The sequence below is a fragment of the Pan troglodytes genome, chromosome 20, assembly GCF_028858775.2.
Source record: "Pan troglodytes isolate AG18354 chromosome 20, NHGRI_mPanTro3-v2.0_pri, whole genome shotgun sequence".
Classification (NCBI taxonomy): Eukaryota; Metazoa; Chordata; class Mammalia; order Primates; family Hominidae; genus Pan; species Pan troglodytes.
Genome location: NC_072418.2, coordinates 12,578,601 through 12,591,685, shown reverse-complemented (window position 1 = coordinate 12,591,685; position 13,085 = coordinate 12,578,601). Strand labels below are relative to the sequence as shown.

The following is a 13,085-nucleotide window of genomic DNA, read 5'->3' as shown; positions in this document are numbered from 1 at the left end:
CCCTCCCTCGTTCCCTAGAGCAGCCAGAGGTCACTGTGAACACCCAAGTAAGGTCACGTCCCGCCTCTGCACAGAACCCTCCATGCCTCCCACCTTCCTCAGGGCAGAACCCAGAGCCCTCACTGCTTCCCACAAGGCCTTGCCCCATCACCTCCCTTCTCTCATCTGCCTCCACTTACCCCTTACTCAATCTGCTCCAGCCACATGGGCCTCCTCCTTGTTTCACAAACACACCAGGCATGGTCCTGCCTCAGCCTTTCTACTTGCTGTTCTCTCTGCCTGGAACCCCTTCCCCAGACATCCAAATGGCTCCTCCCTCACTTCCTTCAGGTCTTGAACAAAGACTTCAGGTTTTGAACAAATGACACCTACGTGTGCAAGCCCAAGCCAGTCACCCCACAACCCTCACGTCCCCCCACATCCTGTTTTTTTTTTGAGACAGAGTTTCGCTCTTTTGCCCAGGCTGGAGTAAAGTAGTGTGATCTCGGCTCACTGCAACCTCAGCTCGCTGCCCCCACCCCGCCAGGTTCAAGCGATTCTCCTGCCTCAGGCTCCCAAGTAGCTGGGATTATAGGCGCACACCACCATGCCCGGCTAATTTTTGTATTTTTAGTAGAGACGGGGTTTTACCATGTTGGCTAAGCTGGTCTGGAACTCCTGACCTCAGGTGATCCACCTGCCTCCACTTCCCAAAGTGCTAGGATTACAGGTGTGAGCCACCGCGTCTGGCCTTTCTATTTTTTTTAAGAGATGGGGTCTCACTCTGTCACCCAGGCTGGAGTGCAGTGGCACAGCCATAGCTCATTGCAGCCTCAACTTCCTGCACCCAAGCAATCCTCCTGCCTCAGCCTTGTGAGTAGCTGGGACCACAGGTGCATGCCACTACATCCAGCTAATTTTTTTTTTTAATTTTTAGTATAGATGAGGTCTTTTTATGTTGCCCAGGGTGGCCTTAAACTCCTGGCCTTCAGTGATCCACCCCCTTCAGCCTCTTGAAATTCTGGGATTACAGGCGTGAGCCACCATTCCTGGGTCCCTCCAGACATTGATCAGGATTTGTAATGATAGAAATGTCCCCTGCCTTCTCCTTTTCTTCTGTCTCACTCGTCCTTCAAGTTCATCTCAAGAGCCCATTCTCTTGGACACCTCCTCAGAGACCCTCAGCCTGAGGGAAGACCCCCTGTTACTCCCTGCACTACTTCTTCAAAGCACTCACTGCAGCATGTGGTTCTAGAAGTATCAATGGCATTAAGTGGTTGATGTCCGTCTCTCCTAGTAGCTCCATGGACAACCACCACATGTTTTCTTCATTCCTTCTCTTCCTTGATCCTATCCCAGACCCTATGCCTGGGACAGAAGAGACTCTCATGGATATCTTCTTTTTTTTTTTTTTCTTTGAGACGGAGTCTTGCTCTGTCGCCCAGGCTGGAGCGCAGTGGCGCAATCTCAGCTCACTGCAACCTCCGCCTCCCAAGTTCAAGCCATTCTTCTGCCTCAGCCTCCCATGTAGCTGGGATTACAGGTGCCCGCCACCACACTCGGCTAATTTTTGTATTTTTAGTAGAGATGGGGCTTTGCCATGTTGGCCAGGCTGTTCTCAAACTCCTGACCTCAGGTGATCCACCTGCCTCAGGGGTGTCTTCTAATCAGTTTGGAAGTTTATGATTTGTGTCTAGAGTTCCCTGGTACTTATTAGCATTTCTAAGCCTCTGATAAGTCCTGCAGTAACAAAACTTGTTTCACCCAGTGACACACATTTATTTGACCACAGAGCATCCTTTTCCCAGCACACCTGGTAAGATTACCAGTGTTGCAAGGAGCATGGCTTGGGAAACAAAGCCATAATTGGTCACTGGATTATCTGAGCATTTTGTCTGCCATTACTTTGCCTGGGTGGCTCCAGGTGGGGTGGGGGCACAGCAGGGTTGCACTTAACATTTAGTGGCCCTGATGGCTGGGCACGGTGGCTCACGCCTGTAATGCCAGCACTTTGGGAGGCTGAGACGGGTGGATCACCTGAGGTGAGATCCTTTTATTTTGTGAGACAGGGTCTCACTCTGTTACCCAGGCTGGAGTGGAGGCCAGGTGTTGGAGACAGGCGGAGATTGCAGTGAGCCCAGATCGCGCCACTGCACTCCAGCCTGGGTGACAGGGCAAGACTGTGTCTCAAAAACAAACAACAACAAAAAACAAACCAAAAAAAAAAAAAAAATTAAGTGGCCCTGAGATAGCTCCAGAGCCGATATGTCACTGTGGGCTGGGGAAGCAGAGAGGAGGTCCAGGTTTGGGGGTTATTTGAGTGGATCTCTGTTCTAATGGCAGTCACGGAGACAGTGTTGTGTGCGTGCGAATCTGTGTGAGAGAATGAATTCTGGTCTTGGAGAAGATTTGAGTCCTCCAATTCCTTGCCGTGTTCCTTAACCCCTCTGCACCTCAGTCTTGCCATCCGTGAAATAAGGCTCCTTAAGGAGGGCCTGAGATCACACACAACAGACACTGGCATATGCCTGGAGCCCAGCAAAGGGCATCTGTGGTTTCCTTGGGCCCCCTTCCTGTCCCAGTGAGGGCGAGGCGAGACCCTCACTGGGATCCCAGTCTCTGACCCCCACCTCTTTGCAGACTCTCTTCCAGAGCCCAGAAGAGGGCTGGCAGCTGTACACCTCAGCCCAGGCCCCTGACGGGAAATGCATCTGCACGGCCGTGATCCCAGCGCAGAGTACCTGCTCTCGAGACGGCAGGAGTCGGGAGCTGCGGCAACTGATGGAGAAGGTGAGAACCTTCCAGGTGCCCTGGGGGCAGCTGGGAAAATCTCCCAGTTCTCACCCCGCCCTCCAGCCCCATCCAGGTCAGCCAGTGGCCATATCCAGCTATGCAAATTATTCAGAGCTGGCTGATAATCCAGCTCCTCTCCAGGCAGGTCCTTTTTTTTTTTTTTCCTTTTAACACAGGGTCTCACTCTGTTACCCAGGCTGGAATGCAGCGACACGATCAGCTCACTGCAGCCTCAAACTCCTAGGTTCAAGCAATCCCCACTCCTCAGCCTCTGAGTAGATGGGACTACAGACATGCACCACCATGCCCTGCTAATTTTTATATTTTTTGTGGAGACGGGGTCTCCCTATGTTGCCCAGGCTGGTCTCAATCTCCTGGGCTCAAGTGATCCTCCTGCCTCAGCCTCCCGACGTGTTGGGATTACAGGTGTGAGCCACCATGCCCAGATGGATACTTTATCCAATATCTGTTCAATGCTTTTTTTTTTTTTTTTCTTGAGACAGTCTCACTCTGTCGCCCAGGCTGGAGTGCAGGTGCAGTGGCGCGATCTCGGCTCACCGCAACCTCCACCTCCCAGGTTCAAGCGATTCTCCTGCCTCAGCCTCCCGAGTAGCTGGGATTACAGGCGTGTACCACCACGCCCAGCTAATTTTTTTACTTTTAGCAGAGATGGGGTTTCACCATATTAGTCATGCTGGTCTTGAACTCCTGACTTCAGGTGATTTGCCTGTCTTGGCCTCCCAAAGTGTGGTGATTACAGGCGTGAGCCACTGCGCCCAGCCTGTTCAATGCTTTTTTGGGAGAGAAGCCAAGCACTTATTGGGATTGGGGTGGGGGGAAGGAAGGAAGACCGGAGGGGCAGCATCTGAGTCTCCTGTGTGTGAGCTCTGGTCCACCAGGCATGTCCCACCCAGCTTTGCAGTTCACCAGACTCACCTGCTAAGAAGGCATTCTGTGCCCCTTGGGGAGGGTCTAACCCTCCACCTCAAGAGGCTCCTATAAAAGTTTCCTTCTACCTCTGATCATGGTCAAGAGAAAATAGTCCCCTGGGCCAGGCGTGGTAGCTCACGCCTGTAATCCCAGCACTTTGGGAGGCTGAGGCATGTGTATCACTTGAGGTCAGGAGTTTGAGATCAGCCTCTACCAAAAATACAAAAATTAGCGGGGCGTGGTGGTGTGTGCCTGTAGTCCCACCTACTCGGGAGGCTGAGGCAGGAGAACTGCTTGAACCTGGGAGGTGGAGGTTGCAGTGAGCTGAGATGGCACCACTGCACTCCAGCCTGGGCAACAGAGCAAGACTCCATCTCAAATAAATAAATAAATAAAACTTACAAATTGTTGATTTCTGTAATTTCCCACTTAATATTTTTGGACTGTGGTTGGCCTCAGGTAGCTGAAACGTGAAACTGTGGAGAAGGGAAGAGTATGTAAAAATGTTTTGTGGCATTCAGGGTGGGTATTAGGCTGCTGGGTTTCTGAGAGTTTCCAAGTGTCATGTGAATAATTGTACAGGAAAGTCTGTATTTCAACAAGCATCCAGTGGTAACTCTGACTGGGTTTAACTTAGCCAGGCAGAGTCCACTTTAGTCAGGTGAAGATGATGCGAATCTACCTTAGCCAGGTGAGAGTCTACCTTAGCCAGGTAAAGGTCTACCTTAGCCAGGTGAGGGTCTACCTTAGCCAGGTGAAAGTCTACCTTAGCCAGGTGTTCATCTTAGCCAAGTGAGAGTCTACCTTAACAAGGTGGGAGTCTGCCTTAGCCAGGTGTTCACCTTAGCCAGCTGGAGTCTACCTTAGCCAGGTGAGAGTCTACTTAAGCCAGAGATGGAGTTCACCTTAACAAGGTGGCTACCTTAGCCAGATGTTCACCTTAGTCAGATGGGAGTCTACCTTAGCCAGGGGGAGTTCAACTTTTCTAGGTGGAGTTCACCGTAGCCAGGTGGAGGTGGGAGCTGGGTGCTCTCAGGTTGGGTCAGGAGAGGCCAGGGCAAGGGAGGTTTATTTTACTCATTCAGCCAAAAAATACTTATTGGGCCTCTACTCCAGGCCAGTGCTGGGCACTGGAGGTTAAGCTGTGGACAAGCTAGACGCAGCCTCTGTCTCTGAGGGTCCCACCTGAAGGAGGCAGATGGATAAGAATGTTCTACATAGTCACAGCTGGGAAGGAAATGACCAGGCAAGAGGAGAGTGAGTGAGCGGCTACCGGACAGGGTGGTCAGGGAAGGCTGCTTTGAGTGGGGGACGCTGGAGCTGAACCCTGAAGGATGAGAAGGAGCCAGCCATGGGAACTTGGGGGAACAGCACTCCAGGTAGAGAGACCAGCAAGTGCAAAGACCCTGCAGAAGGAAGGAGCTTAGAGTCTGTGAGAACAAAGAGAGAGGAAGTGGGTTGGGCGGGGGGTGGGCAGGACCAGCCAGCACAGGATCTGTGGAGGAGGAAGGTGATCCAATCTCTGTTTTGAACGTTCCTTCTGTCTGCTGTGTAGAGAATCGACTACAGGGGATGAAGGTGGAACTGGGAGACTAGGGAGGAGGTGAGAGGTGGTGGTAGGTGGACCAGATGGGAGCCAGTGGGTAGTAGGGAGGGAGGGATGGATGGATGGATTGGGCACGCAATTGGGAGGCTGCTGGTAAGCTCAGGGGAGGAGAAGGTGGCCTCGTCGGTGTGGGGTTTGTACAGCCTCTGTTCCTGCCAGCTCTTGTCTGTGGCATCTCTGGGTTGGGATTTGGGGAAGGAGGTCTGGTCCCTTCAGTTGTCCCCATTCCTAGGTCCAGAACGTCTCCCAGTCCATGGAGGTCCTTGAGTTGCGGACGTATCGCGACCTCCAGTATGTACGCGGCATGGAGACCCTCATGCGGAGCCTGGATGCGCGGCTCCGGGCAGCTGATGGGTCCCTCTCGGCCAAGAGCTTCCAGGTGGGTCCTCCTGTGTCCAGACCAGAGGTCAAACAAATGACTGGGATTTGGTATCCATTAGTTCCTACAATGGAGTCATGTCTGGGAAGAATCTAGGGTCCAATCTGAGCCACATGTCAAGGGCCAGGTGTGCATCAAAGACAAAGGGTGAAGTTATGAGTCAGAGGTTGGAGTCATGTCTGGGTCAAAGGCCAGGGGTCAGGCTTGGCCATGGTTCCATCTTGATGCACAGGAGCTGAAGGACAGGATGACGGAACTGTTGCCCCTGAGCTCGGTCCTGGAGCAGTACAAGGCAGACACGCGGACCATTGTACGCTTGCGGGAGGAGGTGAGGAATCTCTCCGGCAGTCTGGCGGCCATTCAGGAGGAGATGGGTGCCTACGGGTATGAGGACCTGCAGCAACGGGTGATGGCCCTGGAGGCCCGGCTCCACGCCTGCGCCCAGAAGCTGGGTATGCCTTGGCCCTTGACCCTGACCCCTGATCTCTGACTGCCACACCCAACTCCAATATCACCTGTTTGTGCCTAGAAGCTGGACACGGTTTTGACCTCTAACTTTTAAACCTCAACCCTTGACCTTCCTACCTAAGGCTACACTTGAGTCCAGAAGCTGGAAATGGCCCTGACCCTTGGCCTCTAACCCCTCACTCACAACTGAACAACATATTGGGACCAGATTTTTGAGTCTTCTCTCATCCCTGGTCCCAGCTTTCCCAACTTGATCACAGCACTTCATCTTTGCCCGGCCTCTCTTGGGCTGTTCCCTTCCCCATCCTCATTCCCCCTGTTCCTGCCTCCCAGGCTGTGGGAAGCTGACCGGGGTCAGTAACCCCATCACCGTTCGGGCCATGGGGTCCCGCTTTGGCTCCTGGATGACTGACACGATGGCCCCCAGTGCGGATAGCCGGGTGAGTGACTGCGCCCACCCCTGGGGTCAGGGCCTGGGAGGGACAGAGCCTTTGACTGCCCATAGGTGCCTAGGGAGTCCACACTGGTGACTGTCTTGTAGCCCAAAGTTCCTGGATCCCCCAGGGCCATTGGACCTCCCTGTCCAGTAACCCCCAAGTGACCAAGGGCTTTGCAGCCTTGTGAATCCCACTCTGTTGACCTCCAGTGTCTGTATAGTGGCTAATGGTTACTGAGTTCTACTGACCAGTTCTCAGGGACTACTGACGTCCAAGTAACTACCCAATGACCAATGCCCTCCCAAGGACAAGAGACCTCTTCCACCAAGCACTGCTCAGTGACCTTTGGACTTCTAGTAGCTTCCACGGTCATGACTGCCCATCACTTAGACACACAAGAACCATCCATGAGGCTAGGCATGGTGGCTCACGCCTGTAATCCCAGCACTTTGGGAGGCTGAGGTGGGCGGATCACCTGAGGTCGGGAGTTCGAGACCAGCCTGACCAACATGGAGAAACCCTGTCTCTACTAAAAATACAAAATTAGCCGGGCATGGTGGTGCATGCCTGTAATCCCAGCTACTCGGGAGGCTGAGGCAGGAGAATCACTTGAACCCTGGAGGCGGAGGTTGCAGTGAGCCAAGATCACACCATTGCACTCCAGCCTGGGCAACACGAGTGAAACTCTGTCTCAAAAACAAAACAAAACAAAAACAACAACAAATGCTAGTTAACATGATGACAACAATGATGTTGATGACATGCCTGGTCACCTCATGGTGACAGGGGTTAACCATGGCAGTGAATTCAAGTGATGTCTTATCATTCAATGGCTGTCCAGTGACCACTAACCACCCAATATTCAATGACCAGGGAATTCCTGGGCCCAGTGACTCCCCAGGGGCTGCAGTTCCCTGGGTCCTTTGGGATGGAGCATTGTCCACTTAGGGTCTGTTTTAAGATCAATAGTGGCCAGGTGCGGTGGCTCACGCCTGTAATCCCAGCACTTTAGGAGGCCGAGGCAGGCAGATCACTTGAGCTCAGGAGTTTGAGACTAGCCTGGGCAACATTGCAAGACCTTGTCTCTACTAAAGATACAATAAATAAGCTGGGCGTGGTGACTTGTGCCTGTAGTCCCTGCTATTCGGGGGGACTGAGGTGAGAGGATTGCTTGAGCCCGGGAGGTCGAGGCTGCAGTGAGCCGTGATTGTGCCACTGCCCGCCAGCCTGGGAAAAACAGTGAGACCTTGTTTCAAAAGAAAAAAAAAGGCCAGGTGTGGTGGCTCATGCCTGTAATCCCAGCACTTTGGGAGGCTGAGACAGCGGATCACAAGGTCGGGAGTTCGAGACCAGCCTGACCAACATGGTGAAACCCCATCTCTACTAAAAATACAAAAATTAGCCGGGCGTGGTGGGACGCGCCTGTAATCCCAGCTACTCAGGAGGCTGAGGCAGGAGAATCGCTTGAACCTGGGAGGCGGAGGTTACAGTGAGCTGAGATCACGCCACTGTACTCCAGCCTGGGCGACAGAGAGGGACTCCATCTCAAAAAAAAAAAAAAAAAAGAAAGAAAAAAATTACTTAAAAAAAAAAAAAGACCAATAGCACTCACTGGGATTTGGGTCCTACTGGGGCCATGCAGTTCCCCAAGAAACTGCAGCCCCTGGGGACTCACTGGGCCCAGGAATTCCTTGGTCATTGGATATTGGGTGGTTAGTGGTCACTGGACAGCCATTGAGTGATAAGACGTCACTTGAATTCACTGCCCATGGTTAATGCTGTCACCAGGAGATGATCATGGTCACACTAGGGCCATAATTGGTAATGAATGGTCAACAGAGTTCCCACGACTAATGACCACTTAGTGACTGTTGATCTCTAATGGCTGTAGCTGGTGCTGGGACCCTTGGGTCATTGGTGGTGGTTCCCCCCAGTGACCAGCGACTGCTACCATAGGTCTGGTACATGGATGGCTATTACAAAGGCCGCCGGGTCCTGGAGTTCCGTACCCTGGGAGACTTCATCAAAGGCCAGAACTTTATCCAGCACCTGCTGCCCCAGCCATGGGCGGGCACGGGCCACGTGGTGTACAATGGCTCCCTGTTCTATAACAAGTACCAGAGCAACGTGGTGGTCAAATACCACTTCCGCTCGCGCTCTGTGCTGGTGCAGAGGAGCCTCCCAGGCGCCGGTTACAACAACACCTTCCCCTACTCCTGGGGCGGCTTCTCCGACATGGACTTCATGGTGGACGAGAGCGGGCTCTGGGCTGTGTACACCACCAACCAGAACGCGGGCAACATCGTGGTCAGCCGGCTGGACCCGCACACCCTCGAGGTCATGCGGTCCTGGGACACCGGCTACCCCAAGCGCAGCGCCGGCGAGGCCTTCATGATCTGCGGTGTGCTCTACGTGACCAACTCCCACCTGGCTGGGGCCAAGGTCTACTTCGCCTATTTTACCAACACGTCCAGTTACGAGTACACGGACGTGCCCTTCCACAACCAGTATTCCCACATCTCGATGCTGGATTACAACCCCCGGGAGCGCGCCCTTTATACCTGGAACAACGGCCACCAGGTGCTCTACAATGTCACCCTGTTTCACGTCATCAGCACCTCTGGGGACCCCTGAGCCAATGCTGTGGCTCGGGCTGCTGCCTGGGGGGCCTCCGGGGGCTGGGGGCCCTTTTCATTCTGCCTGTGTCCCTCAAGGGTGATCTCTCTGTCTCTGTCACGCCCTTTCTCCCCGCCTTTTTGCTGGGCTTTTGTTCTCTGCCTATGTATTTCTGTCTATTTTTTCAATTTCCCCTCTTCTGCTTTATTGATCTCTGCTTTTAATACACCACTTCTTTCTTTCTGCCTTTTTATGGATGTCTTCTTCTTTTTATGGCTCTGGTTCTCCAGTTCTTTCCCTGTCTCTGCCTCTCTCTGTCTCTCTCACTCTCTCTGTCCTTCCACCCCTCCCTCCTTGCTTCCCACCCATTCCTCATCCCTCACTCCCACCCCCACCCCCACCCCCAGGAGTTGAGTGCATGGATCTGTTTCTTTTTTTATTTACACTTTTTCTTTCCGGTTTGCCGGAATAAACAGGACCTTTGACATTTGATGCTTCGGTGACTGTGTGTGTCCAATGGCGACAGAGGTGGAGGTGGCCCCGAAGTCCAAGCCTGGAGACCCATCTCCAGTGAGGATCCCCTTATCCATGACTCAAGCTTAAGCGAACTGGGGGGAAGGGGTTCCCCAGGGCCAGCCCTTTGGGGAGATGGGTGAGGAGACCCAATCCAAAGTTGTTTTGATCGAAAGCAATTCATTTAAAAGCAGTTTGATCAAAACAACCGAGAATTCTAGCACAGCAATGAAAACTGGCCTCAAATGAGTATTCTCCCATCACTGGATTGCCAGTCTCCAATCACTGTTGATGCATTACTAAGAGGTCTGGAATTTTTTTTTTTTTTTTTTTTTTTTTTTGAGACAGTCTTGCTCTGTCACCCACGCTGGAGTGCAGTGGCATGATCTCAGCTCACTGCAACCTCCACCTCCCGGGTTCAAGCGATTCGCGTGCCTGAGCCTTCCGAGTAGCTGGGATAACAGGCACGCACCACCATGCCAGGCTAATTTTTGTATTTTTAGTAGAGATGGGGGTTTCGCCATGTTGTCCAGGGCGGTCTTGAACTCCTGGGCTCAAGTGATCCGCTCCCCTTGGCCTTCCAAACTGCTGGGATTACAGGCGTGAGCCACTGAGCCCGGCCAGTCTGGCAATTTTTTAATGGGTTTTTAACAATCGAGCTGGCTTTTAAGAAGCTGAGTATGAAAGAGTAGGGCCCAGCTGAAATTTTCCATTTTCTTTTTTCTCTTGTTGCTTTGTAATTTCAAAAATGGTTTTTAGACGAGTCACATTTGTGCCGAGTAAACTAATCCAAAAAAGCTAGAAACAGCCGTTTAAAGGGGCACTCAGGTGCCTTCAATTGAACACACTCATACCCCACACCTGGAGCCTGTTTGCCTGGAAGAGGGATTGGGCAGGGACAGCCCTTGATGGGGGACCAGAATTCTTGGAGGGGAAGGAGAGGAAAAGACAAGAAGTTTTGGAGGCAGGAAAGAAGAGTATGAGGGAGACAGGAAGGGACTGAACTAGGAGTAGGCTGGATGCAGCAGCTCATGCCTGTAATCTCAGCACTTTGGGAGACTGAGGTGGAAGGACTGCTTGAGCCCAGGAGTTCAAGACCAGCCTGGGCAACATAGCAAGACCTCGTCTCTAAAACAATTTTACAAAATTAGCCAGGCATGGTGGCGTGCGCCTATAGTCCCAGCTACTCGGGAGGCTGAAGTGGGAGGATCTCTTGAACCCAAGAGTTCGAGGCTGCCATGAACCACGAGGGCCACTGCATTGCAGCATGGGCCACAGAGTGAGACCTTGTCTCAATCTAAAAAATAAAAAAGGAGACGCTAAGTCCTCAGCAGCCTTAGAGATCTGGCTAAAGGCAGGGGAAGGGAAGTCACAGAAGGGGAAGAACCAGATGAGGGCTTTATACGAGCCAGGCCTGTCTGAAGGCCTGCATGAGGCAGACCTAAGGGGTGCAGCCAGGCTAGTTGGAAGGGGTACAAGAAAGGTGAGGAGCGTCACCCTTGGGGCTGAGGGACCAAGAATGAAGGTAGGGGGTGCTGCCCAGGTGATCCTGCCCCATGTTGACCCCAGTGGTTGGTCCCTATTGAATCCAGAGCAGAAACATCATTTAAAGAGCCCCACTGGTCCAGACCCCCACCCCGCTGAGGCCACAAAGGGGGCACTTCCACTCCTCCTGGGGGAGGCTCTCCTCATCTCTAATTAATGGTTACCCTGATTAAATCATCTCCGCTCCGTGCTGGCATCTCCGGGAACTCGGATACCGGGGCCATATTGGGAACGAAACCAATGAATAATAAATGGGACTGCCTAATGTACTCATTTAAAACCAATTTTTAGAGAAATCCTCAAGAAAAGCAATTAATTTCCATTTAAGCGAATATGTTTGACATCGGAAAAAGGATTCATTCCCGGATTAGCATGTGGAGAGGCACTTTACTCTGTACCTGCTGAAAAAATGAAATGAAAAGAAGCACAAAGCCAGGACACCTAGAACATCTGTATCCCCCCCCAACTCCCACCCCAATTTACATTTATTTGGAGGCAGAGAGTCTCCACAGTGAGGGGACGAGGTAGTTTATCAGCCTTAGATACTGGATTCTCCCAAAGTAAGGTGGAGAATTGAGGATGCTGAGGTCCACAGTCTTTGTCCACAATATGCTGAGTGCTGGGGAGCCACATTCTCACACCGAGATTAGGGCTGGGTGTGGGTGTGTCCATCACATCTGTACCAGGTCCTCAGAGAGATCACACACACACACACACACACACACACACACAGGCTCAGAGCTCCTTTTGAGTTTGTGGCTTTTGTTACAAACAAGGATGGGCAGGCAGACTAACACTTCCCAGGCCAGGATCAATCTGTGTGCGTCTTTGGCTATCCACTGCTAACTCACTGACTTCCCCTCTCATCATGGACGTGGGCACAGCGAAGCCAACTCCTGTCCTGGGGCAGTAATACTGTTTACCCCAAGGTGACCTGCTCCAGCTCTGCCCAGCAGCCACAGAAGCCAGGGGCACGTAGAGACTGACCCCCTGGGGCGGGTCTGGCCTGGGAAGTGCCTGTAAGTGGCACTAGGGAAGACTACATTGTCACCATCCTAAAGGCCTGGGATGTATGCCCTGGTTCTAGGCAGGAGGGGGTGAGGGGGTGGGTGGGAGGTGAGGGAATGCGCAGCTGCTTAATAATGAATCACCGGCCCCGAAGTGGGCTCTGGAGGCAGGTTTACCTAACAGCGACATTCTCATTTGGGTTTTGGCCACTGCACAGACAGACAAGGGAAGAGGGTACCTGGAGGGGCAGGTGGTCACACTCAGAACCGGAGGACTCTCAGAACCGGAGGACTCCCAAAATGCACAGGACACAGAGAGACGACCAGTCACATGGCCCCACACATTCTTGGGCAAACGCAGACACACACACACACACGGGTGGGGGCAGCGGCTCCCACACAGAACGATGCACAGCCTTCCCTGGGCCCTGCTGCTGACGGTCAGGACACAAAGCCCATTCTTCACCCTGGAGTGGAACTCAGCAAACCCTCTGGGCCCCAGCCACTAATTTCCGATCCTTCCAGACCCAGGGCCTCCACTGTTCCAGGAGGGGTGCGGTCACTTCCCCAACCCCACATCCAACTGTTGGTGTGAATGGTGGCATGGCTGCCTCACTCCCAACCCCCCTCCACCAGGCGATGGGAGAACATTCTGCCTGGCGGTGTATCCATGCAGCCGGCTCTCCCCAGCCCTCTGGAGCTGAGAGGAAACCCATTAAACCTTCCTAATGACAAATGCTCTGGCAGGCAGGCAGCAGGCGAATGAGCGATTGCTCCCGAAGCCAGCCAGATGGGAGCGGGTACAGGTGATT

The 13,085-nt window shown here is 52.8% G+C and overlaps 1 protein-coding gene across 2 annotated transcripts in view; it reads left to right on the top strand.

Moving 5' to 3' along the window:
• OLFM2 (olfactomedin 2) overlaps positions 1-9,700 on the top strand; it is an 82,919-nt gene extending 73,219 nt beyond the window's left edge. For both annotated transcript variants that reach the window (XM_003316100.5, XM_009434658.4), the window contains exons 2-6: positions 2,620-2,769; positions 5,541-5,687; positions 5,920-6,139; positions 6,489-6,595; positions 8,549-9,700. In XM_003316100.5, the coding sequence (XP_003316148.1) occupies positions 2,620-2,769; positions 5,541-5,687; positions 5,920-6,139; positions 6,489-6,595; positions 8,549-9,226 (1,302 nt within the window). In that variant the 3' untranslated portion in view covers positions 9,227-9,700. The remainder of the gene's footprint in view (positions 1-2,619; positions 2,770-5,540; positions 5,688-5,919; positions 6,140-6,488; positions 6,596-8,548) is intronic.
• Positions 9,701-13,085: the final 3,385 nt, after the last annotated feature.